Raw genomic sequence first — 27,024 nt, 5'->3', positions numbered from 1 at the left:
ATATACATTTTTTTGTACATATGTTTTCAAGCTTTTCCTTTGCATTGCATATTTTCGTTGACTATCGGACAATTTTTTTCTTCTTTCATCAACATGAACGCTCGTCGGAGTACGCAATTTTTTTTTGATAATGAACAAAGACCTACATAAAAATAGTACTTTACAAGCAAAAAAAATCGAAGACTATTATGATTTACTATACATACAAGTGTCTTCGATATTAAAATTTTTTATACATTGCAAAAAAAATATATATGTATAGAATAAATCCCTCAGCGATAATTGTTTCTGTTATCACACAAATTATATAATTATTATGTACCTTATAATTAGCTTGTATGCTACATAATTTTATTCAAATTTTATGTTGTCTTTGTTTTCATATGAAACGTTGTCATAGAAACATTGTAAATACATTAGTAAAGGATAACGATTCGATACACAATGTTACATTTTATTTATGATAAATTTCTTTATCGGAAATGCGGTAAAAAATAATATAACGAAAACGGTAAATAAAACGAACATTACATTACGTGACATTATCACTCTTCCTTTCATTCCTCCTATTTTCGCGATCTCGTTATGAAAGTTAAATAAATGTATGTACTTAAGTCATGGGCAAGTCAAAAATCGCGCTATGATTTAACCAGCTATATTATTACCTATATATTATAACTTATAAAACTTATATGTATATTAACTACACATGATCCCGTTTTAATTCGAGATCGATTTTATCAGATTTCCCCTCCACCGTGCCAAATTTTCGTATGGCTTCGTAGAGGTGTAATAGGGACGATTATGATCAATGAGAGGATTGCACGCGATCCAGCGACAGTAGCATCATGCTCTATCGTCCACGATGCAAATAGCTTTTATTATAGCTTAATTTATTCGCGATCCCGGACGCGAATAAATTACGCGCGATCACACGACAAAGGGGAATAAAATATTGTATATTTTCTAATATAATACATGCAGTGTACATTCTCTTTCATTATTTTTATATATTTTTACGTACTTTTTATCAAATTATTTATCGATTATTATTCACGACAAAACGCTTCAAAGCATTGCATAACTGAAATATTTTATTTTCAGTCAGTTCGCTCCGAGCAAACAATTTTATAATTAATAATTTGTATAATTAATCTGTATAATTTTTGGATAAAGTTATAAGTCCAGTTACATTTTATTTAAAAAATGTACTTTCTGTTGTATCCTCAATTTGACTTGTATATCTCCTCTATTCTATTCCCATCGATCGTGATTCTCGAAGATTTAAGAGAAAAAATTCACAGGGAGAATCCTGGTGGCATCCGTGCAATTTTTTACGGATGATTAAGGATAGAGACAAATTTCCTAAAAGTAAACAAACTCACTCCTGCAAGGCAAATGCGACAGTCTCGCGTACACTATTTTTTCGAGTTTTTATCATACACACAGCACAGGCATACGTACGCGCGTTTTGCAAGAATTAAGCGCACACAAGTATCATCACATGGGTCAGAAGTCATTCATCATGCGAGATCGTATCGGCGATGCGTCGATACCTGGAATCGAAGTCGATTCAGACAGAGAAATAAATTATACAGATATCGATTTAAGTAATAACGGCAATTAAAAGATCTTTTGGATGATAGCCGATGTTTTTTTTTGATAATAAAGAGACTTTTCTTGTATAATAGAATTTCTTGATGCAGTCGAAGAAAGAAATTTCTTGGTGAGCAGTGTATACTTGCAATCTTGTTATAATCTTTATTTTAATTCTATATATATATATATATATATATATATATATATATATAACTCCTAACTACATTACTTTAATTGTAACTAACTATTTTATAATGCGGATAAAAAAGAAGATTGTTTCTCAAGGATCGCTTCGGTATCAGGTGAAAACGCAAGTTTCCCGATCAACAATCTCGATCAATTTTTCGCGATATCCATTTTACATTTATCAAGCACATTCGCTCATTTTGCCATTTCGACTTGTTCAACTTCCGGGAACACTCTAATTCTCTAATTCTCGCGTCTTGTCTTCGCGGAAAGAAATTGTTCGCAAAACACTGTACACCGAATACAATCTGAACGCGAGTTCCCCGAGTTATCCGCGCTTGAACTTCAGTACCACAAGACTTGTCGTAAGGAATATGACAATCCAGATGATCGTGGAGATGAAGCCGCTGTAGACATTCGATTCTGAGATGCCCCAGCCACGAGTCAGTATCGAGCGTAGAGCTGTCGTTGCCATTGTCAGCGGCAGACATTGCGATACATATCGTAGAACCGTCGGCATGCCCTCCACCGGCCATATTACACCTGTAAATAGGAAATTATCGTATTTTTTATATCTAACTTAATATTTTAATTCCATCTTTTCTATTTTTTCTCGCATTTTTTTACGTATTTATTTTTCATAATTGAATTTATTTTATTTTCTTGTTTCTTTCATTTTTGTAAAAGGATTCTTTAAGCTAATTGTAAGAATGTACGTTTAAATGTACACTTCCCATCTTTTCATGAATGCTTAAGACACTTAGAATATTAAGTTTGTTTTATGTAAAAAGAGTAAAATTTGATAATTTAATAGCGAAATATAATCACAGCGAAGTATAATATTAAATACATTAATTTATCCTGATCGATGCACATATTATCATAAAAGTTTGTTTTAAAAAATTTCACAAGCAATCGCGATTCAAAATATTATTATATGAATAAAAAAGGAAAAAAGATTCTGAAATCAGATATATAATTATCTCCTAAATAAATTCAATTTTATAGCTTCAATTTTATACGTACCGCTGAGAAGAAGCGTAGGATAGAAGCTACCGAGAGCCAGCTGGATAGCATTCCTTTCGAGTTCACAAATCGCCGAAATCAGGAACCCTGCAAGAAAAAAGAAAATACAGGTGATAACGTGTCTTCTTTTTGATTTTAGTCACTCCTAAAAACGCCATTGTGTATCTTTTGTATAATTTATCTGTTTGTTTATATGCAATATTCTTATTTTATATGCATTTTTAACTTTTATATGCAGTTATCTTTCGTCTTTAATTAAATTTCGATTCTTCGGAAGAAGGCGCATTTTCCTCGCATACCGCAATATTAAAAAGAACGAGTGAGTCTCTTTAATATTATAAATAGATAATTGATGAGTGTCTTTTTTATAATTTTTCAGAATTAAAATCTGTGTTTCTTAAAAAATACCTCTATTTATTTTTTTCCATTTATTAAGAACAAATAAATGAAGAGACGCTATTTTACTTTAACGAATATACTTCATGCTTTATCTTATAGAATCGCCTTACCAAAGCACATGCCACAGAGTCCTTGAAGTATCGTCAGTATAATGACCCAACCGATATCGCCTTTACATTCGACATCAAATACTAGAATCATGAAGATTAATACCAGAGCTGTCTGACCACACATCACTACGAATTGCGTGACCACATGAGAGAATAAAATCTCGCCAGGTGACACGCCGGCCACCCAGCTTCGGTCAAGAAGGCCCTCCATTCTCTCGATGATCAGTGCCGATGATGTCAGTGCGACCGCCAAAAAGAAAACAATGCTATGAGCGGAAACAAAAATCAAAATATTAAAGCTGTATCCTTGTGAATATCATTATAAAGTTTCTCAGGAAGGATTTAATCATTGAAAAAAACAATTTTAATTATATTATGAAAAGAAAGTGAAAGAAGAGACAAAAAACGAATTAAATGGCTTTTAATTAATTATATTCTAGAAAAAAAAGAAAGTAAAAATAAAGTAAATTATAAATTATGTAATTAAATATATTAATGAGCTTACGTCAATATTACACCCGGTGCTACAAAGTCTGTAAAGCTGGGATCATTGGTACCATAGATGGGATCTTTGAATTGAATTGGTATGTCAGCCAATTTTGCATTCTGATGGCAGGATGTTAGAAGATCTTTGGCAAAATCTCTATACGAGTATTGAAGATTTCTCGCTAACATTAGGCCTATTTGTTGATCTGCAAGAGAACGAACTCATGACAAACGATATCAAAACATATAATCATTATATCGATATAGAAAAAATGATGTAAATAGCGTATCGATGAATAGCAAATACGTGCGGAAAGAAAAACAATAAGTTTTACACTTAATCGTTATATAAATAAATATAATATGCGTGATATCGATTGAATAATGCGATTATCAAATGTAATAAATAATATATTAATATGCAAACATCTCGATGAAAATAATATTTTACAAATGCTAAACGAGATACGAATAAAATATCTGAAGACAAAAAATCATAATTATGACCGCTTTAATTATTTACAGAATTTTATTACTGTTTTGCACTTTTAAACGAGAATACTTACTGGACATGTCTAGCCAAACTCTAATCTCGCTTTGATCGAGAGTTTCGTCATCGGAATCTTTTCCTAAGGCCATTCTCGCCACGAGAGCGTCTGTGAAATTCTCCGTGAAGTACAAAGTGCCCCAAACCTCTCCGTCGCGTATGTCTTTCATGGCCGAGTCCAGATCCGGATAATATTTCTATAATATAAAATATGAAGGAATTATTATATCTATTATACATTTGTGTTACAAATCAGTTTAATTTAGCCATTTTGAGATATCTGTGTTGTATATATTGCGTCTATTATATTATATTGTATAATAACATATATCATATATTATATTGTATCATATATTATATTGTATAATAATATATATCATATATATTTATATAGGTATATACATATAATTCAGATACTTGCCTTCGTAATAATATCAGTATCTAGAAAACTGAGATATCGACAACTGAGGTACGTGAAACTACAATCCGTCGAAATGGGGCACGTCATGTTCTCGTAAAACATTTCTTTATTCACTATAGCCACTTTTAGACCCTCGGGATCTCTCCCGATCGCTAGGCAGAAGAGAATCACTTGCATCACCGGTAGAGCGAAAATAAACAGCATTACACTACAAAAAAATAATTTATATGTTACGACGCTATATACATATCATTATGCAAATATTCAAATAACTGTTTATCATTTTTTGACTATTCATCATTTTTTTGTGAAATCCTACTAATTTATTTATATGTCAATATTGGAATAATATACATATACATATTCTATATTTCTTTTATAAAAATGTTATAATAGAAAATCAGGAACGATAAAATCGAAAGAATAAAGCAAAAAAATAAAAAAAACTTGATTATTGATTATTCCGCAAATAATCTCGGCTAATAAAACGTACCCGACATTTCTCCACATGCGCAAAAAGTTTTTCTGCAAAAGCGCTTTGATCTTGCCTGAACTGGTGATATTATAGCAGTCTGTAAAGTTGCCGCAATCATTGCATTCCACAACAGATCCTCCTTTTGCACTTGGTAATGGCCTACCATTTATCTATTTCAAAAAACCGTGATTTATATTAAAAAAAATTGAGATATGTGTTTATATAATTAAGAGACGCGTTATATAATTTACATATTCATTTTACATTTATATAACTTTCTCATTTAATTTTATAGTCAAAAAATAAATTATGAAAACATTGTACCTTTTTTAAGAATTATTAATACAGCATCAATTATAATGATGAACATATATATATTTATATTTTTATAATCTCATATTTTATTTATTAACACTAAAATATTACACAAACTAATTCTCGAATTTAAAAGACCTTGATAACGATATATATATAAATAAATATGTTGAACTAAGGAAGAAATGAAAGAAAAAGCACATATATATGCATCGCTGACATTGAAGGAGTGCGTAATCTACAGTGATGTGCAGTGAACCTCTTACATCATAATGATTTGCTATTCCATTGGTGGAGTCGTAAATCAGGGCTTCTTTACTTTGGTGGAAGTTGAGGCCAACAACACCGGACTCTTCTGTCACGTATACTGGCTCATCTTTCTTGCCCCAATTTAGAGAAGCCTGTGTGCAAGACGAAAAAAAGAAGCGTGGAAAATAGCAATAAAATGGTGACATTTAATGTATGTATCTGACTCAGTCAGATGATAAGACTATATTACAAAGTTAGCGCTTTTTGCGAATATATGCTGCACATGTCGACTGTACAATAATCAGAAAGAGACGAAGACATATTTTAATAAGATAATGAACATACTTAACATTATCTTTGATATATAATGTAATAACATCATAAGAATTCAAAAGCAAAAAATAAGGAATGCAATAAATTAAAAAAAATGCATAAATTAAATAAATGGATAAATTAAATAAATAGAACTAAATAAAAGCACTTTGAAATTACTTTGAAGAATATTTAAATGGTGGCAATAATATTATATATGTAGTAGCAATTATATATAAATATTATACATAATGCATATTATATATAATGAAGATAAAAATCGAAACATTTGGATTTATATTAGCTATTTTTTACTGTGCAACGTGTTGTAAATTTATCAATTTCAAATTTACGTAAAAATTGTTTGAGACAAAATACAATGTAAAACAACGCACGAATAAAAATAATTTTTAAAATTAATTTTTAAAATTAATTTTTGAAATTTTCTTACTTACCAAACTGATATTGTTTGAAATATTCAATTCCGTTGGAACTGAAACTTGCTGTCTCGATAATTTCAGGAAGACCTCTTCAAGGGAGTCGCAGTTGTATATTTGTAAGAGTGTCCTAGGTGACTCCTCGGCTAATAATCGGCCGCTTCTCATCAAACCGATCTAATGAAACCGTTTCCTTTTCTATTATTCTCAAATTATGCAAACAATGATTATGATTATTTTGAAGATAACTTAAAGATAGTTTAAATATCTACTACAAAAGCGTAAATCTAATGCAAAAATAATGCAAGTTTATATAAATGTTTAGGTTTATTGTTCGAGTTTTTATTTGTGTTATTTGTGAATAATTTTAATACTTCAATTTATCTCAGTTTATCGTATGACTTTTTAGATTTCTGAGTTAAATAGTGAATTTCCATTGGCGGCAAAAAAATGCGAGATCAATTTTCCTCTAATTAGTCGAAGTATTCTAATAGATTTATCGCAGGATAGATGAATTATGGATAAAAAATTGAGATTGATCTCGGAAGCGATTACACTGTCATTTGTATCTGGCATAATATGCAGGTGGAATAACTAGTCAATACGATAATAACATGTCATCAGTAAAAGTCAATCATTAGAAGGACTTGTTATTATGTCGAGAATTCCTATATCGTTGCTTATTGATCATATCTATTTTTTTATCACTATTTTTCAAGTATATCAACTACTTACATATAAACACTTGGATTTCATCAAAGCGTTGATTAATTTTTATTACATTATTATAAAATTATTATAAAATTTATAATTTATAAAATTGTTACATACATTATAAAATTGTTGATCCTCATTTTTATTACTTTTAACACGTTATTTTTATTATGTTTTACACAAAAAAATTGAGTTAAAATTGATAAAATTATAATATCTGATTATTTGATCATAATATTCGATTATATTCGATCATAACATCTAATTAAACAATAATGTTACCGTATGCGCTTGTCGGGCTTCTTCGATGTAATGTGTCGTTATAATGACCGTCTTGTTGCCGTCTTTGGTGATTTGAACCAGATGGTTCCATATACTATAAAAAATAAAAAATTGAAAAGACATTTCTTAATTATATTTAATATATTTTTTATATAATTTTGTAATTTAAACGATATATTATTATATTAAAAAAAAAAAAATATATATATATATATATATATATATTTATATTAAAAAATATATAGGGAGAAAAGAAAAAAAAAGTAATCAGAAAGAGAGACTACAAATATACAATGTATAATTCTACAAACATTAATTAATTATGTTAAAATAATTATAATAGTATATATATATATATATATATATATATATAATTAAAAATATAATTAAATATAATTAAATGCACATAAAGAGGAAATTAATGCTAATGTACGTACATCTATCTTGCTAGACACAGTGATCAATTTTTACGCTCGCAACAGTTTCTGATTGAAGCTATTACTATTTCTAGTTATTCCGCAATCAGAAATTCGCATCGTTTGTGATTAATGTATTATTACATACATGTATTATTACGTATATATGTGTATAAGAGAAGCTCACGTCATTATTATATATATATATGATATTTTGAACATAATTCTCGCGTGATTTTTTGGCGTTTCTGACACTTTAATTTTTACGACAAAAACTCTGATACGATAAACATCTCCATAAGTAAAGAAAAAAAAAATAAGATTTGTTATTGAAAGTGAAAAAAGAAAGCATATAGATATATATGTTTAGAATAATATATGTTTGCTTTTCGCGAATCGGTTGATTTTTCCATTTTGTTACACTCACAATATTGAGAAAAATTGTGAAAAATTAGTAAAATCAGACCGTAACTAACTAAGTAAAAGTTGAAAGGCGCAGATACGGCGCTTAAACATTTCTTGTACCTATGTAGATATGTATATTATTAGACGTTATTGAATATTAGAGAACCTTTTTTATACATAGAAAAAATTAATTTTTAAACTTAAATTTATTAAAAAGATTTACTCAATCAAAGAAAATTTATAAATACAAATTTTTTTTCTAATGACGGCCATTGACTTGCCACGAAAGTTTGATATCTTGATCTCTTGTGTCTACGATTTGATATCTTGTCTGCTATTACATATATTTATTATGTCACATTAATGTGTTATTTAAAGACAAATATACAATTTAATGATGAGTAGAATGACAGAAATTTGATAAGAAAAAATATAAAATAAATTATGACATTCTAGCGATATTTGTGAATGAAAAATGATCGATCCACAAATATTTTATAAGATAATTGTTATGTGACATTTGAGAAAAGCGAACAATAGACATAACAAGAACTAAATTTTTTTTCTTAAATAATAATTTAATACTTAAAAATTTTTTTACTCTACTATGCAAATTGCTAGTATTATTTTTTATCTTTTCTGTGGATTAGATTTATTTATCTCGTTTACGGAAATTATGCATAGCAAGAACAGTTTTATAAATAGATGATTAATGTTTCATTTCTGAAAATTTATATGAATCTTATTTTCATTTTATTTACATTATACATACATATGATCGATTTCATTTTTTTTAAGCACCGAAGGACATTGCATAAGCATGAAAAAAAACGAATAAAAGATATGACAACAATAATTATAATGATAATTATAATGAGTGATAATTATAATGATTGATTTCCCGTCATCAAAATAAAATATTATTGTAGAAAATATTCGGATAATTATTCATTTATTTTCGAAGAGAAGCAGTTATTTCTTTTTTATATGAAAGCAAATTCTGCTTTTTTACCAAATCGAAAATGTTCTGCAAAAATTCCACAATTACTATATTATTAAAATTTGCAATATTTACAAATTTATTTGGAAAGACTTTATCCGTTATTTTAGCTTTATCCGTTATTTAGGTTTTGTGGTTTCTAAAAAATAATTTTCTATAGATTTTTTCTAAAGATTTTTTAGAATTTGTTTTTTAAATCTGTTATTATTCACGACGCGTTTCAAATACATTTATAAGCTAAGAACTTTTTATAGTCGTGACTTAATATACTATTTGAAATCTTTCATTTTCACATGAATAAATATGTGTTTAAAAATGTTTTAATGAAATATTTATCATGCTTTTATGTCCAGAAAGGCTTTATACGACGGGAGTGAGTTATAATTATTGTTGAATGTCATGATCATTATAAGCGGATGTAGACTGGCCGATTACTATTTCAGAAGTCAAAGTCCAATGTCCAAAAATGGAAATTTGAAGACAAGAACCATTCCTTCTTCGAATAAGCATTAGTAAAACCTGAACAATTGTTAATGAGAACTGCCAATAAGGAACTTTAATTATCTTTCAGCTTAAATCTTCTCCACGTATACAAATTGCTATATAACACGAGTTTCAAAAGTCTAATTTAACATTAGAATAAAATAGAAAAATGCTAGTTAAGAAAATATACTTGAAGCATTTGCAAGTTTCATTTTTCATTTTTGTTTTTTTGCTGTCATACATATTCGCATACAGAGCCTGTTCACATAAACTTCTATTTTAAATAAAACTTCAAACGTGATTTATAGTTGAACATATTGATTATGAATCATGTGATACGCACAATTTTATCTCGACATTTGAATTTTCAGCGAAAATGCGAATGAAAATTTTTGTCATTTTTGAATTTGTTCTCTTTCCTTCCTTATTTGATATTTGTTTCAGAATAATTGCGCGAAATAACAAAAAAATTTCATTTGAAATATATATATCCAATCATCTCAGATCGAAATTAAGATTTTAAGTTGTGTAATGTATACTAAAAATATAGATAAACATGTACATAAAAGAACATGATATTTGAAAGATTTTTTAAAATTTTGATATGTAATTCGCGGTAATTTTTAAATATGTTAAGAATATGACACTGTATATATGTGTTTTAATAATGCTTTTAATTTAATTTATTTTTAACGACGATTTTTAAAGAAAAATCTAAATTACAATCGTGTTATATTAAATATTAAATTAAATATTCAAATTGCAGCGTTGATGATTTATCTAAAACATTTATTTAAATCGCGTGACTAACAATATACTAAAAGGACCCCGCAGAATCCTTATGGAAAATGGCTTTCGGTGAAATTTTCTGAAACTTTGCCATATGATAGTTCTTGATGCGTAGATCAAAAGTGTCAATGGACACATAGTCTGAAAAATTATAGTTTTTGAGTTACAGCTGTTTGAAGTTGGTGATTTTGCGTAGTATAAGGCTGCAATATGATCATATAAAGTAGTATATGGAGCTTTATATATACATAACTATGCTTATATATATTTTTCCTACTTACATATGTACATATTTACATACTTTTTACAATTACATGTATATTAATGTATACATATGTTTATATATATATATATATAAACATATGTATACATTAATATACATGTAATTGTAAAAAGTATGTAAATATGTACATATGTAAGTAGGAAAAATATATAAGCATAGTTATGTATATATAAGCATAGTTATGTATATATAAAGCTCCATATACTACTTTATATGATCATATTGCAGCCTTATACTACGCAAAATCACCAACTTCAAACAGCTGTAACTCAAAAACTATAATTTTTCAGACTATGTGTCCATTGACACTTTTGATCTACGCATCAAGAACTATCATATGGCAAAGTTTCAGAAAATTTCACCGAAAGCCATTTTCCATAAGGATTCTGCGGGGTCCTTTATGAGTGTTAGTATGAATGTGAGTTGTTATTAACATGCTATATAATTAGCACGTGTATGATTTCACATATGTTTAACTTTTTATAATAATTGAAAAATATAAAATGTTCATCCATAAGATAATTACAGTCATCTCACTTTTTAAAATTATGCTTATTGCAAAAGGAAACACAAGGTTAATCATTGTGACATCATTGTACGTATAAAAGTTAGCTGTCTCTTTCAGTTATTGCATTTGTATATATTGAATTATTATATAATAACTATATTTTCTATCAAAATTTGTTTTTAAAACGTATGAAAAAAAAAGAAAGCCACTTACCTTTGTCTTAATAGCGGATCTACACCTACGGTCGGTTCATCCAGAATCAGCAATTCAGGATCGTGCATAAGTGCTACTGCAAAGGATACTCGCCTCTGTTGACCACCACTAATACGCAGAAATAATGTGTTAATATTAATATATTATAATTATGCAACATATTTCACGAAATTTGAAATTTACTATAAGCAAGGTAAACAACACTTATATTTTTGGCTCAATTCTCAAAATTGTTAAACAACAAATATCGATAATATAATATTTCGAGAAGAGTGGAATAATTGGATGGTGAAATTATTTTATTTTTGAATATCAATGGTTCTTAAATATTGCAAAATAAATATTCAGCTCTTGTTTCGAAAAGAGACGTGTAATTTGCAAAGTTATAACGTTCTTAAAATAGAGTGGTTCTGAACATAATCGAGAGAATCTCTTTGCACGTGAATGAATACCTGAGATTCTTCACCAGACGATTCTGCGATGGCAGATCGAGAAATTGCAGTAAGAAACGCAGCCTCTCAACAATCTCGCCCGTGCCCATTCCGAATATCCAGCCAAAGTACAGCATGGTCTCGCGGATGGTGAACTCGCCGTAGAGAGCAATTTCTTGTGGCATGTAACCGACTCTCTTCCCAGGTACGCCGGAGCCCTTTGTCCCTGGTTTACCACCTAGCACCCAGATTTCGCCTGAATTCAATTTTCGTCGGCCGACGATGCAGGATAATAGGGTAGTCTTGCCGCATCCACTGGCTCCCAGCAGCCCATATCTAGTATAAATAATTAATTTTATCGATATTCGTTTAAATTACAATAAGTTTGTTGAAAAAAATGCTTCAACTTGATTCGAGAATCTTTTATTGAGTAGGAAATTTTATATTCTGTATAACAGACTTTAGAATCTTTTTAGACTGATGGAAGGACAACTTGACATGGATGATAAATATCCTTACGCGTATTCTATTAAAGGTATTTCAGTCATCTATTTAGTTTTGAATGTGAATAGGTGAGTCGGACCGCTTGCGACGAGCATCATTTACATTTGCAATTTTTGTCGATATGCTAACGAAAGCGTGGTTAGCGCATTTGAAAGATTCAAGATTCTTGAAGTCCAGGCAAAATGCAAATTCTGTCGGGAATTATTTGTAACTCTGATCCTGGAGTGGTTTCGCCGGAAGTTGAATGATAGAATTGTTTGCATGACTGATAAGCGCTCGCGGGAGACTCTCTCGTCAAACGGAATGCAAAACGAGCGTTACGTCGTGTCGTGAGACGAACATGTGGCTCGTCAAGAATTCGTTGAAGCAAGCACAATAAACGAATAATCAAATTTAAATTGCAACGGCGGGTCAATTGAAGGCTGAATGCGAAGCGTACGTGACATAACTCACGACGAGGTAAATGGAAATTGAGAACATGGCCTGGGACATTGCCTTTATGCCGAAGTGAATCATGAGAAATTGTCATCGGCTTATGCGAATTTTATTATATTTTCTTATATATAAAATATTCCTACACCCTTTCTTTTACTTCCAACAAGATTCCTTTTCAAGAATGTGGATTTTCACCGCTAGAAGTGATTTTTGATTAAATCTATAATTATTTAATTAAGGAAGTGGACAGACATTTTTGTTTTATGAATGAAATAAATAACAAAGAAGAGTGAAATTTCAGAATTAAGTTTGTAATTAATAGCTAATTAAAGTGTCGATAAAATATTTTAATATTCTTTATTATTATTGTTAAACGAAGAAAGATTAATCACAACATGACCAGTTTATTATAAAGATCGATACGCTTCCAATGTAATTAAAACAATAATTAGTTCTTTCAACATTATTTACGATAATTGTGCAATCAATAATTATATAAAGCTGACATTAATCGCTTAAATAGGTCCACTTAAAGTCTTATATAAACGATCATTATGATGAATATGTTCAAGTAATAATATTTTTACAATTTTTTGTTAGAAATTAGATCCGAAAAAAAAAGAAAAATGTCTATGATAAAATGCAAAATATATTGTATACAAAACAATATAATAAAAGTAAAGCTTTTTCAACGATATTTCTTACAAATTCTTTTACATGGCTAACGAAGAATTCTGATGTGTAAAAGATAAACATTTATGATCTGAAATGCGAGAAAATAAAAAATGCGAGACACACTCGATCAATGCCCATATATTTTTTTAAAGGAGTCGATATTATTTTTAAAAAATACACACAATTAAATGTCACTAAAAATGTCAACTCACTAAAAAATTTTAAAAATTCTTTATAAAATTAATTGATACAATCATACATATTCTTATCGGATATCGTTAGAACAAAATCAATTTAGCGAAATTGTTGAAAAAAAGGATTTCTTACAGACAAAAGGAAGATTTTTACAGATGTCAAAATATTTAAAGTATGCTTACTTTGTTTTAAAAGATCTTCAATATTTTGTGTGTGTGAATCATTATTAGATTAGATCGAGCAAAATATCGAAATTGCCATTTTTAGCAAAATATTGAATAATTAATCCTAATTTCATTAATTATTGTTTATTCGATATTTTAAAAATGACATTTGCTAAGAACAATAAGCAAGATATCGAATAATTAACAATAACTCCGTTAATTATTTGATATTCTGCTAATTGAAATTCCTAACAAATGCTTTAAACGTTACTGACAAAATTTAAATCCAAAATGTAAGAGGAATAGTCGCGTACATTTCTCTTGAAAGTATAATCTGATACGCTAAATTATTATCTCAACTTTGCAATTTGTAACGCGAAAGGCATGATATAATCGTATATCTCGATCGCCTGGCAATTACGAAATGAATTCCGTAATGATTATAACGGAAATGATTTTTTTAAGTGTTTCAATTTCCTGGTTGCATTATAGACTACATTGTTGTTTCATATGTTACGGAATAACTATTGCGAATAATTCCTTATCATAAATCGCGATCTAACAATTTGAAATACAACATTTCGCACAATATTGCACAGATTAATCGTCGTTCCAATAAATGATAAATTATTAAGGTAGAAACGAGTTTCATGTATCGCTTTCTCAAAGCAGCGTATTTAGTAATATAGATTGTGTATTCAGTAAAAAGACATAAATGCTCAATTTTTTTTATTTTGACCGCAATTACAAGAGAGAAGGTACTGGAGCCAGGAAATTGAGCAATCACACTGATGGCGAGACATGTAAATTTAGCGTGCAATGTAATGAACATGTGATATGAATAAAAAATCTACATTATTATATTTTTTTATTATTATGTTTCGTTTTTAATTATTAATAACAAATAAGTTATAATTTACATTATATTATAACATTTTTTAGACATTTATATAATATTAATATTTATCGTTTCCATTTTAACTTGCATTAAATACATTAAGAAACTTATGTGTCATATATATATATATATATATATATATATATATATATATATATATATATATAATTACTTGATCTATATTTAATACAGATATAAAAAAATTAATAAATTTTTTAATTTAATTTTGTGCATTTAAATAATGCAAACTAAATAATATGAAAATAATAATAATATAATAATATTGAAAATATCTATAACATCAATTGATTATTATTATTGTAAATGAAAAATGGATTTTTTGTCCCATTACATGCACATATAATATTTTATAATATTTTACTGCAAAAATTTTATACTCCCAATTAATAAAATAATTAGTATACTTACATCGAGCCTTTGGCTACGGTCATGTTGAGATTCTGTAAGATTTGATTCGGATTTTTAGTGCTGCCATAAGTCTTGAAGGCATGCCTAACGCTAACGGCCTGCTGACGATTCCAGGTGGGGTTGTTCAGGCCCGGCGACGCCAGGACGGTGCTCGACGTCATCGTTGTCAGATCCACGTTGGTATCCGTGTTGTTCTGCATCGTCGTTGCGTTCGTGAGACCCGCGGCACCCGCACCTCCGTCGCTGGAACACGAGCGAGCATGACATTAACGAGAGCGCGCATTTTCAGAAATCGCACGCGCGATTACCGATGCAGAAGGATGTCACAAATCGCATGCGATGTCTTGTGCAATCTTATATGCGATATCAATGCGCGGAGATTTCTTTGCGCGATCGCTCGCAAGGTGCTTGTGATGCGTCGCGTACAATCGTGATGTAAAAAATATTTTCGAGGTGAGGCTAACTGCGATTCTCTGTAAATGAATTATGCTTCTTTCTGAAATTAATGTAATTCGATCGAAAATTATTATTAACAATTTTTTTCATCTTCAAAACTATATCTCTGAATTTTATGGAAGAGAGAGAGAGAGAAGTGCTGGAATTTTATATGGAAAATTGTAACGCTGTGTCAAAAACACGTGTCCACTCTCTTAAAAAGAAATCCAAAAACGCTCCTGCGAAATTATCGCGTATTACACGCACCATGGGAAACGATTCTGCAAATCTCGAATTGCACGGTATATAGAAAGAGCGACGTGAATTACGTAATAGACGTGCGGCTTTCTTTTCGCTGACGCGCGTGGCAATTCATTGGGCAATATGTAGACGGGCGCTCATGTGTATCCTCTAGATGATACACAGGTGTATATGTATATACGTGTACACGTGCGTATGTATAGAGATGCACACGCATCGGCGCGGTCAATGAGCATGAATTCACGCGATTTCTGTTTCACTCGTTGTTTCACTGATCTTATTTCGCGATTTTTCTTTCCTTCAGAATGAGCTCTCTCTTGCGCGAACATGCGAATATTGCATTCTTCATATTTTGTAGCTAATAAAGTTAGAGAATGCGAGTATTACACTTGTTGAAGTGTAAAATGCTATCTCTTAATATGAAGATAAATATAAACTTTGTAAAAATTAATTTGAATTATAACAATAAATTATAAAATTGAATTAAGATTGATTTTCAAATTCATATTTTTGTTTTCTTTAATAATTAATTTAAATAATTATTTATGCAATTGCACATTTTTTGCTTCAAATTTATTATTATCAGTTTTTTCATAAAACAGATTTTGTGATCATTTTTTGATCATTTTTGTCCAAAAGAAGCAATAAGTTTCATTTTAAACAATAGACTTGTCTTTTATTGCTTGATGTACTTATTTTTTAGAATTAGAAGTGACGTTGTTACAAAACTTATTTATTGCACAAACTTAAATTATTGTATATTGTACAAACAAATCAACTTAACAATTGATTGCCAATAATTTAGATAAATTATTATCTTTGAAAAATTATTTGTAAAATAATATGCTGTGTGCTATGTGTGTCGCTGGATATACAAACGAATTTATATAATGACCTTTACAAACATCGCATTGTAAGACTCATGTTTTTCCAAGAAATTTTTGTAATATTAATCCATTAGATTACTACGCATTAAACGCGTGAAGGGGAATGATTTAGCAATGTTTCAACGTATATAATTATTACGAGTCATAGTTGTAAATATATGAAATGTATAAAAACTATATCGCGAGTCTAAAAAAGCTAAATTTGTGTTGCAATCGCGTGAAAAATTTTGCGATGTTACACGTAAAGAAATATTTCACAATTAGAATGAGAAAACAGATAGCTTTTTATAATTAATTTTTTTATCAAATTAATTGACACTATTTGATTCTACAATCAAATTAACATCACACCCATATCGACCGATTTGTGACAATTTATCGTCCCGCAGCAAAAGATAATTATTTCGCAAGTGGTGAATGGCTTGTTAACGGTAAATAAGAAGATTATAAGAAGCGACTTATTATTTTTACATTTTTACTTTAATATTAATGCATAAATATTTACTGTTAGGAATAATTGAAGGAATCTAACAAGTTTAATACAATAAAGTATATAAAACTTAATTGGAACAGACAATTATAAAAGATATTTTGTCTTGTGACCTGCAATCGCATCAAATTGCATGTATACGTGCGTTTAGCAAGAAGCGCAGTTGCGGCAGTAAAATGTTTTGTTGCAACAGAGTGGTATATTTCAAAATATATGTGTTGACATACTTTTTGATTCTTACTAATCTGCATACTAATCTGACAAATAAGTTCTAAGAATCAAAGAAAAAGAGAAAAATAATATAAATATTTTTGCAAAAAAAGAAACAAAAACGTATATACAACATCGAGATGTAAATGATGCTAGTAATCACTAAGTATTATACACAACAATTATGGTAATTGAACGGTGAAGTGTTGTGACATTTAATATATGTATTTGTGTAATAAAAATATTCAAGACCGTGCATAAAAAGAGAAAAACACCTTTGTTGATCAGCCTGTTCTTGCGAGTCGATTTCGGTGACCAATACAGAATTCGATGATTTATCGCCGACTCGAGCCGCATGTTGTATAATTTTCGTTAATCTGAACGTAAAATGATTTAACATTGATATGCCAGAGAGATACTACTATGTTACATTTAGGATTAGCGATGGGTTGAATCCAGTTGCCAATTTCCGAAGTTATCAATTTTCTTTTAGTCGGAATGATCGAAATTCATGCATTTCAAATTTATTTCAATTAAAAAGTTATCTTGTTGAGCATATTGCTATCAAAGGAAATCTTTTTTATGTAGCACACGCATATAAAAAAACCTTAATAAAGCTTCCTTTATACACAATTAAAATAGTTTTCTAATAAATCTTTTCAATTTAATAAATCTCTTTATAAATAAATCACATGTATTAAAAGTTTAACAAATTTATGCAACATATATTTGCTAAGAGTTAATATAAATATAAACACGATGGAATTTGTCACAATTAAATTAAATGAAATGATTTCTAAGACATCGTGATTTCTTTCAGAAACAGTAGCAAGTTCTTTTCGGAATTAGAATTAAATGAAAAAATTTTTATTTGAACCCATCGCTATAGAATCGTGAAGGATGCTTTTACCGATTAGTTTTTACTCGCTGCTTAAGTTCGATGGCAGGTAATTCTAACGGTGTGGACGATTTGTCGCGCCGTTTGCATCGCTTGAACTCGCGTCTATGGAAGAAAAGCATCTCACGCTATTGCAAATAATCATCTTAATGTGATGTGCTAATCTTCGTATTCTCTAAATCGTATAATAGGCTTGACAAATAGCTAGACTTTCTAACAATTTTTATTCAATTTAGTATGCAATTGCAATGTTTTATTAAAGTATTTTGTGACGGAAAATATAAAATGTATTAATATAAATGTGTTAATATAATTTTGTAACTATTTCACAATTTTTAATTTTTAATAAAGTATATTGAATAATTATATATATATATATATATATATATATATATATATTTAAATAATTTTTGATAATTAATAATAAATAAATATACATGAAAATAATCATAATTTTACACGATTAATAAAAAATAGTTGATTATGTATTTAATTTTATCTTTAAGTAAAGAACACGAAGGTTAAAATATCGGCGAAGTTATTGTTACCGATTTTCATATATCCGTGATACAAATTTAGATCTGGCTTTGGTCGTGGGTGGACACGATTTGACATCCCGTTTGCGTCCCATGATTGTACTTGGTCTGCGAGAGGAAAAGCATATGATTCCTGTAGATACGAAAATAGTAATCGCATCTTGAAGCAATCAAGCGTTTGAATTAGCTTTATCCGTGACGCATATATGTGCGTTTTCTTTCAGCTTTAGTTTTACTGTCATAAAGATCCAAGCTTAAAATCGAAAATACTCCCTCAGTAATTTACTTAGTTCATTTATGTTTATTTTATGGGAGATAGAAATACTCGTACATTTTTTTATGATATTAAAAATTTTATTTATAATCTATTGTATTAATTTTTATTAAGAAGAGAGAGAGAGAGAGAGAGAGAGAGAGAGAGAGAGAGAGAGAGAAAAGGGAGAAGAAAGAGAATTATAAGTGAGTATTGAATTTGATTGTTCATACAACACTGTGTTTCGGAATAAAATAAACTTGTTCGGTAAATTGATTACTCGATTTACTAAGGTTGCATTTACTTATTTTTAGACCTCAAGTCTTTATCTATTCGCACATCAATGCTTGTTAAAACATTACCGAGATCGATCATAATTGTCGCAATAAAAATAGAATAATGATGTCATATTCGTTTTTACATTTTAATAATAATTTTATATAATAATATATTTATAACTTTTGCTGTTACATGCATGACGATTCGCACGGGCAGTCGACTTTAATCAAGAAATCACACTGCGCAAAGTTCGATTACAATTATTATTATTAAAGTGGAAGCAACACGAATATATATATATATATATATATATATATATATATATATATATATAAATGTATTTATGTTCCAGTTGGAGAAGAATTATCTGTGAAGAATATTATCTAGAATTATCTGTTTTTTATATTTTGAATATAAAAAATAAATGACAAAGATCGATTAGAATTTTATCGAGAGATTGCGATTGCATTTGCGGAAGAAAAACATTAATAGATTCTTAAATTCACATGTATCATATACGCGTGAAAAAAAAGACGCGTTTAAGGAGAAAAAAACATCGGTATTCATATTTCTTTCACTTTAATAATAATAATTATAATCGGACTTTGCGCAGTGTGATTTCTTGATTAAACTTGACTGCCCGTGCGAATCGTCATGCCGACGTGACAGCGAAAGTTGTCATGGTATTGCGTATTCTTGCGTAGTTAGCGGTGCTGTACGGATGTCGGAGTTCAGCGTCGCCACCGGTGTCATTTTAATACTGCATAAGTCTAAGACAATGTGGTCACGGCCGCGCATAGATAGTCGATCGACGCGGCGTACAAACGTAGAGAGGATACCATGATTTTTCTTGCAGTGTGAAGTCCATTCGTCCGTTTTATTATGGTCATAAAGAATGGTCATTAAGTCATTAATGCGAGAATCTTTTCTATATACTTTGAATTGATAATACTTTGCAGTTATAGTTCGATTGATCTTCTATTTCGATTTATTCATACAAGAATGGTTGGAAGCTATGATAATATATTGTATTTGGACAATTGCGATCAAATTGAGTTAATTTTTATTTATGTCTTTGCCAATAGATTACTTATTATGCAGCTCTGAATTGATTTTCGATAATATTTTCTGTATATTTTATATACAGAATATTTAATGCTCATAAGCATCATTAATAAATGAAATAATTAATTGATCTTGGTATTTTTTACCAGACATATGTGTGTGTGTGTGTGTGTGTGTGTGTGTGTGTCTGTGTGCGCGCGCGCGCGTGTGTGTAGTTATATCTACGATTTCTTGAATTACCAAAGTTCATATTGCTTACTTTTAATAAGAAATTAATATTTATAATATTTCTTATTAAAAGTAAGCAATATGAACTTTTGTAATTTAAGAGAGTTCGTAGATGTAACTACATGAATTTTACATTACCGAGCATTACGTCAAAAAAGCCAAGGATAGAGAAGCGAAAAAGATTACTTTATTCACTCAAACTTATAATATTTCCGCGATTTTTATTCTCGACGTACATACACGTTATCGTTCTAATTAAAACGCACATTCTAATCGCGATCAGGGACGCATAATTCTCTCCCTCGGTCACACAACATATATCTCTGATCTATTACAAGGCAGTTAATCGTTTAGTAACTCCGTGTAAAACCGCGATAACGACTGATAGATGCGGTTTAATAATCGCAGGTGAGCAGCGTTGTTCCTCTCATCGGCAGCGCGATCGATTCCATCGTGACAGATATTATTATCATTATCATTTGTCATCGTGAGATTGCAATAAATCGTAACTACCGATCATCCATTAAATCTGATGGTGCATAAACGCGTTTGCCTCGATATAAACGACAAGATGGACACGTACGCGATTTATCGTTTGCAAAATGACACTGTGCGAGTATCTGTCTATCATATCGTTCTGCTTAGATATCGATTGCGTAAATGCATTACACGAACATAGGCTTAAACTTTCATCAGGGTTATATACCCTTTTCAAGGTTGTGCTACTTACTTATCATGTTATTTGTGTGATGTACATTATATATTTTTATCGGATATATGATACTCTTTTTCGTTCCATTGCGTATAGACAACAGAAAATGCTAATTAAAGATACTTAAGAAATTATATGTAATAATAATGACGTAATCTATTTAGTGCGACGAGAGCTTATATGAGATACCGGAGAGGTCGGGGACAAAAGTAACATCTTTTGTATTATAGATCACTAATTAATTATCGTTAGAGATATAAAAAAATATTATATGTTAAAAAACTCTATTTATTGCTCTATTATTATATTTATGTTTCAATCTCAAATAATAAATAATATTTATAATAAATAAATATATATTTAAAGAATTATTATAGCTTTTCACAAGTACGTGGCTTATTACTTTTGTCTTGGGGGCCGGGGACGAATATAACATAGTCTAGGGATGAAAGTAACAATTCTTATTTTCGAGAAAATAAAATAAATATCTTTTTTCAATTTAAGGCAACTTTTATTATAATCTTTTATTAAGCAAGATAACTTTTATTATAAATTTATTATGTATTATATTAAAATAAAAAAATTATTATGTATTATATTAAAATAAAAAATAAAATAAATATTTATTTTCATCATCTTTAAGAAACTTAAAAGAAATAATCTTCATTAAGCAAAATAATTATAAATAATATCATAAAATAATTATACTTAATATCACACCAGTTTTGTACTTTTTTAAGTCTAAATAATAGTTTAATTCCAAATAATAGTGTAAAAATTGTATGATAACTATTTATATAAAAAAAGATTGGTATCTATTCCGAATCACAATTATGGCATACAATATATATATATGTTGTTTTTATATATGTGTTGTTTTTGTATATATATATATGTTGTTTTTATTTGATTATATTTTATATTGTGCTGACACAACGGAATAATTAATAATAAATTGATAATTGACTTTTAATATAGTAAATATTACAATATTCGACATTTATATTTTAAACAATTTTATAATATATTTGACAATTTATTTTATGATTAAGACATAATTTATAATAAATATTTAAAAAGTATTTTAATGATACTTTATAGTTCCAAAACGAATTGATGCTTTTTTTCGGAGCATTTTTTTTACTAAGAAAAAGAGATACAATATATAGATACAATTTCTTCAAATTATAGTAATAAATTATAAATAATAAATAAATAATAAATTATATTATATTACAAAATTGTATAATCTGTCCATTGATACACTTTGACATTAGTAAGAAAGATTTGTTTTGAAAGACAACTAAGTAACTAAACTGTTTTGTAACAATTTTTTTAAGGTTTATAAGGTGAATACCAAATTTTTATTTTATAGCGAGAAACGTCAAATACATATAACTATGTTTCTTAATTTTTTCTTGTTTTCTTTTTTATTTATTGCATACAGTTTGAATATTTTTTATATACTTGACTTGTTTTGCCCTTTTTCTTAGTTTAGAGTTGCATTAAGTAGTTAAGATCTGCAATTAAGACAAGCTTGTCGCTAAATTTGCGTAAATCCATCGTGTTGACTTAAACGTTTGCTAATGTGCTTTCTTACTAATGTGCGATTTATTAATGTCAACGAAACCACGCTGATTAGAATTCAAAAATTGAAGTGTAGAATTGTTACACAATACGACATTCCGACTGAAAACATGGAGCGAGGATATGTATGAAAAGATTGCTTTCTAGGTCATGGTCGAAATGCGAATCTAATGACGAAAATCAAAGTGTAAAAATTATTCTCGTGATATATTTTATTCCATTTTTCAAGGAAATTTTAATGGATTGGTCGCGTTTCTTCTTTATGTCTCTTCTAACATGTCTTGAATTTTTTTTTAAGAATACTTGAGGATATTTTTTATGTTATATGCATAAAAACAGTATAAACTCAAACATGAAATTGAATTAATTTTTTTAAAGATAGTGTCAATTTCTTTCACTCTTTTTCTTCTCTCTCTTCTTTATACATATATACATATAATATAGAGAGAGATCTTAGAAATCATAATACGAATGCTTAATCGACAACTAATGTCTGATTGACTGATGTCATGTGATTTAATTCTCGGAATGTTACTTTACAAAAATAAATAAGATTAAAATATAATTTAATTGGCAATTACTTTCAATTAAAATGAGATTGTACTGCACATATATTGTGTGATGCACACAATTTTTTTTATCAAGAGTACTTGTCTATCATGCGTTGTAAGATGCTATTTTTGAACTCAATGTGCAACGCAAATGAAAAGCTAATATATAATTAATTCCATGCGATTAATCTCGCTAATTTAATTAATTCCTCTTCCTTCTTCTCTCCACTTTCACTTAACACGCGTTTAATTTAGATAAAAACTTTCTTGTTTAAGTCCAAAGTTTTTGTGCGTCATTTCTTATTTTTAATTTGTTTCGTGGATTTTATATCTTTTGGGAATGAAAAATGTAAAATTTATTCTGTTTAATTATTACTCTACTTAATTATTATCCTGCTTATTATTAGTTGTGCAATTATCTCGTATATTTATTTGGATTTATTAATATAAACTATAGAAATTTTAATTGTATGTTATAATCCTTTCTTGTTGTTTAAATGTATAAGCGTGATGCGTCAGCAATTTCATTATGTTCGATGTTTAAGGATACGTGCGATGATTTTTTAATTACTCGACCTCACACATGAAATGGCTTGAAGGCCTTGAAAGTTTTTCGATCAAGAGACATCAAGTTAAAACCTGAATCGAGAAATGGCTTGAAGGCCTTGAAAGCTTTTCGGTCGAGAGACATCAGGTTAAAATCTGAATCGAGTCCGAAAATTTTGCAAATATAGCTTGTTTTGGAATCGATAAATCTCCTTAATGGCATATGTTTTGGAATCGATAAATCTCCCTAATGGCATATAAATTGGAGATTATGAATTTATAACATTAGTATAAAGAATAGTCTACTAATTCACCTCTTCGTCTAAATTACATACAAAGTAAATTTGAAAAAGAGAAATGTAGAAATGTGAATTATGTCCGTAATTATGTTTCCGTTATTATAAATATATGATATTTAATTATATTCAAAATATACAGGTTAATGTTCGAGTTAATATTTGACAATTGATTGATAGACAGATAATGACGGTTACTTATGATGCCTATATTAGGTGCTTTTTCTTAAATTTTAGCAGTTACTTAAAATAAATTACTCAAATTTACGCAAACAAAATTAATATCCGAAAGGTTTATAATGCTTTTTTGCATGCGCAGTTATTATATTAATTATGTACAATTTGCTCCTTCGGAATTCGTCGAACATGTATTTGATAATGAATTATATTCTTTTTATTCTATTACGGATTTTATAATCCTATGTGTAAGCTTCTATGCGTCCACATTTATATAATTATAATGTAACGGCGCCTTATTTTTCTCAGTGAGTTGCTCATTCGCGATGACTATATAATCGCCTGCGTGTGTAAGTGCCTTTTCACGAGGAAATAAAACAGTCGAATTAAGTTCGAGTGAAACTTTGCAGCTTACATGAAATGTAATAAGTACGCGTAATCTATCGTATATCTGTTATCTGGAATTGTGTGACGTCAAAGGCGAGAAAATTACCGACTTACTTAATACTAAATAATTTTTGTAACGTCAAGACGAAAAAATTATCGACTTACTTAATATACTATATAATTTATATTATATATAATTTATATTATATTATATATAATTTATAATACTAAATAATTTTCGTAACTTCCGACTATGAAAACAGCAATAAAATAATTTCAATAAAGCAATCTTATAAATTTTTCTAGAAAGAAGAAATAAGAAAGACAGACAAAATATATAAATTAAATAAATATGTAATGACGTTTGTTAAAATTATTAAAAAATCCTTCTATTTTCTTCGATTTTCTGTGAATCATTTCGACGATACTTTTTAAGCATCCCATACGGGGATTTTTTCAAAAATGATTCTCGAAATGGCATTCCCCCTTAGTTACACACGGTATGTTTACGTTACACACCGTCTATGCGTACGCGTCTTATGTAAGAGCGATGGTACACAGTGTCGTTTATGTCTCATCGGACCCCGAGGGTTTGGAGAACGCTTCGTTTGGTCCCGCCTCGCTCATTTCGACGCTTCCAAGTCGACGTCCATCACGTCTATCACGTTGCACCACTTTCGCTTTAATATCCGCACCCGCGATTGACCTTGGCACATTTCCAGCACACCGTCACGGATTCCGCTCGCGATACCGCACGTTGGCCGCGCGATTTTCGAGCGTGACTCAAATGACCAAGCGACGCGTCCGACCTTCGCCGGGTGGATTTCTTTTATTGTCTTGCTATTTCTTTCTTCATTCCGTCGCGTCTTCAATCGGGTGCAATTCTGTTGTCATCCTGCCCCAAGTCGCGCCGACAATGACGACAATTCTTTGCATAACGTAAATCGAAAGAAAAAGATGCTGTTCACGTTTGATATTATCTTCCGCGATTGATAGGCAAATATTTAAAACTTCGATTACACAGGTCAAAATATCATATATCATTCTCTCATTGCTCTTTTATTGTTATTCATTTATCTTGGAAAGTCGTTTATTTTACAAATAAAGTTTATCTTCCAATCGCGTTGGATATTCATGAAGGAGAAACTTTTGAAATTTATCTGTTTTATCGAATAATATTATTGAGTGACACTTTTGAAGAAAATTTTTGATGATTGATATTACCTAGATAAAAATACAGCATGGATATATATTTTCAAAAGAGAGGATCGATTAATAATAATACTTTCCACATTTAGCACCAAATGAAACGATATAACTCTTGATACTTCATCCAAATAGACAGAAATATTGATCTTCATTCAGGGTATCAATCAAGTCGATTTCGATTGCGTAACGTGCGCCTATATATATTCATTCGCCTAGCGACATATGCTTATTGCTTTTTTGCACTACTTTTTTATCTATCAATAATTTTAATTGCACCATGCCGTAACCCCTTTGGGTAATATGTAGCGTGAATCTGCAGGCTTCTACTGGCAACTGAGGACACGTAAACACTTTGATCTTGTACTTTGAACCGTTAGTGTGTCCTTGAAGCAATTCCACGCAATTCCTGCTGAATCTAAATCTAGCCATTCGCGATTGATCGATCATATTCCATTTGATTATTTTGTAAATTCTTAATGTGCACATATAGAATAAAGTTATTTGCAAAATCGAGAGATCTCCGAAAATTATGTTCGTAGATATGTATATAAGAAATAAAATAGCTTAGATATAGTTATATAGTTATTATAAATACATTTGAATAAGCAGTTCTTCAGTGCAGTTGCATTAC

General features: G+C 29.3%; 1 protein-coding gene across 4 annotated transcripts in view; it reads right to left on the bottom strand.

The window, feature by feature from the left end:
* Positions 1-1,791: 1,791 nt before the first annotated feature.
* The window catches only part of LOC105259507 (ABC transporter G family member 23), a 48,231-nt gene continuing 22,998 nt past the window's right edge, over positions 1,792-27,024 (bottom strand). For 2 of the 4 annotated variants that reach the window (XM_025412522.1, XM_025412523.1), the window contains 13 exons: positions 15,387-15,629; positions 12,108-12,422; positions 11,656-11,763; positions 7,559-7,652; positions 6,581-6,739; positions 5,831-5,965; positions 5,268-5,419; positions 4,775-4,982; positions 4,373-4,550; positions 3,826-4,012; positions 3,321-3,586; positions 2,812-2,898; positions 2,114-2,328 (listed from right to left, as the gene is read on the bottom strand). In XM_025412522.1, coding sequence (XP_025268307.1) covers positions 2,114-2,328; positions 2,812-2,898; positions 3,321-3,586; positions 3,826-4,012; positions 4,373-4,550; positions 4,775-4,982; positions 5,268-5,419; positions 5,831-5,965; positions 6,581-6,739; positions 7,559-7,652; positions 11,656-11,763; positions 12,108-12,422; positions 15,387-15,629 — 2,347 coding nt within the window. Of the gene's footprint in view, positions 2,329-2,811; positions 2,899-3,320; positions 3,587-3,825; positions 4,013-4,372; positions 4,551-4,774; positions 4,983-5,267; positions 5,420-5,830; positions 5,966-6,580; positions 6,740-7,558; positions 7,653-11,655; positions 11,764-12,107; positions 12,423-15,386; positions 15,630-17,944; positions 18,047-18,579; positions 18,673-19,115; positions 19,212-27,024 lie in introns of those variants that run through there. The other 2 variants (XM_025412521.1, XM_025412520.1) reach the window with 2 other exon arrangements.

This window comes from Camponotus floridanus, unplaced genomic scaffold (assembly GCF_003227725.1).
Source record: "Camponotus floridanus strain SB8 unplaced genomic scaffold, Cflo_v7.5 scaffold52, whole genome shotgun sequence".
In the NCBI taxonomy this organism is placed as follows: Eukaryota; Metazoa; Arthropoda; class Insecta; order Hymenoptera; family Formicidae; genus Camponotus; species Camponotus floridanus.
Note: the sequence above shows the minus strand (reverse complement) of the source record. Positions and strands in the feature narration are given on the sequence as shown.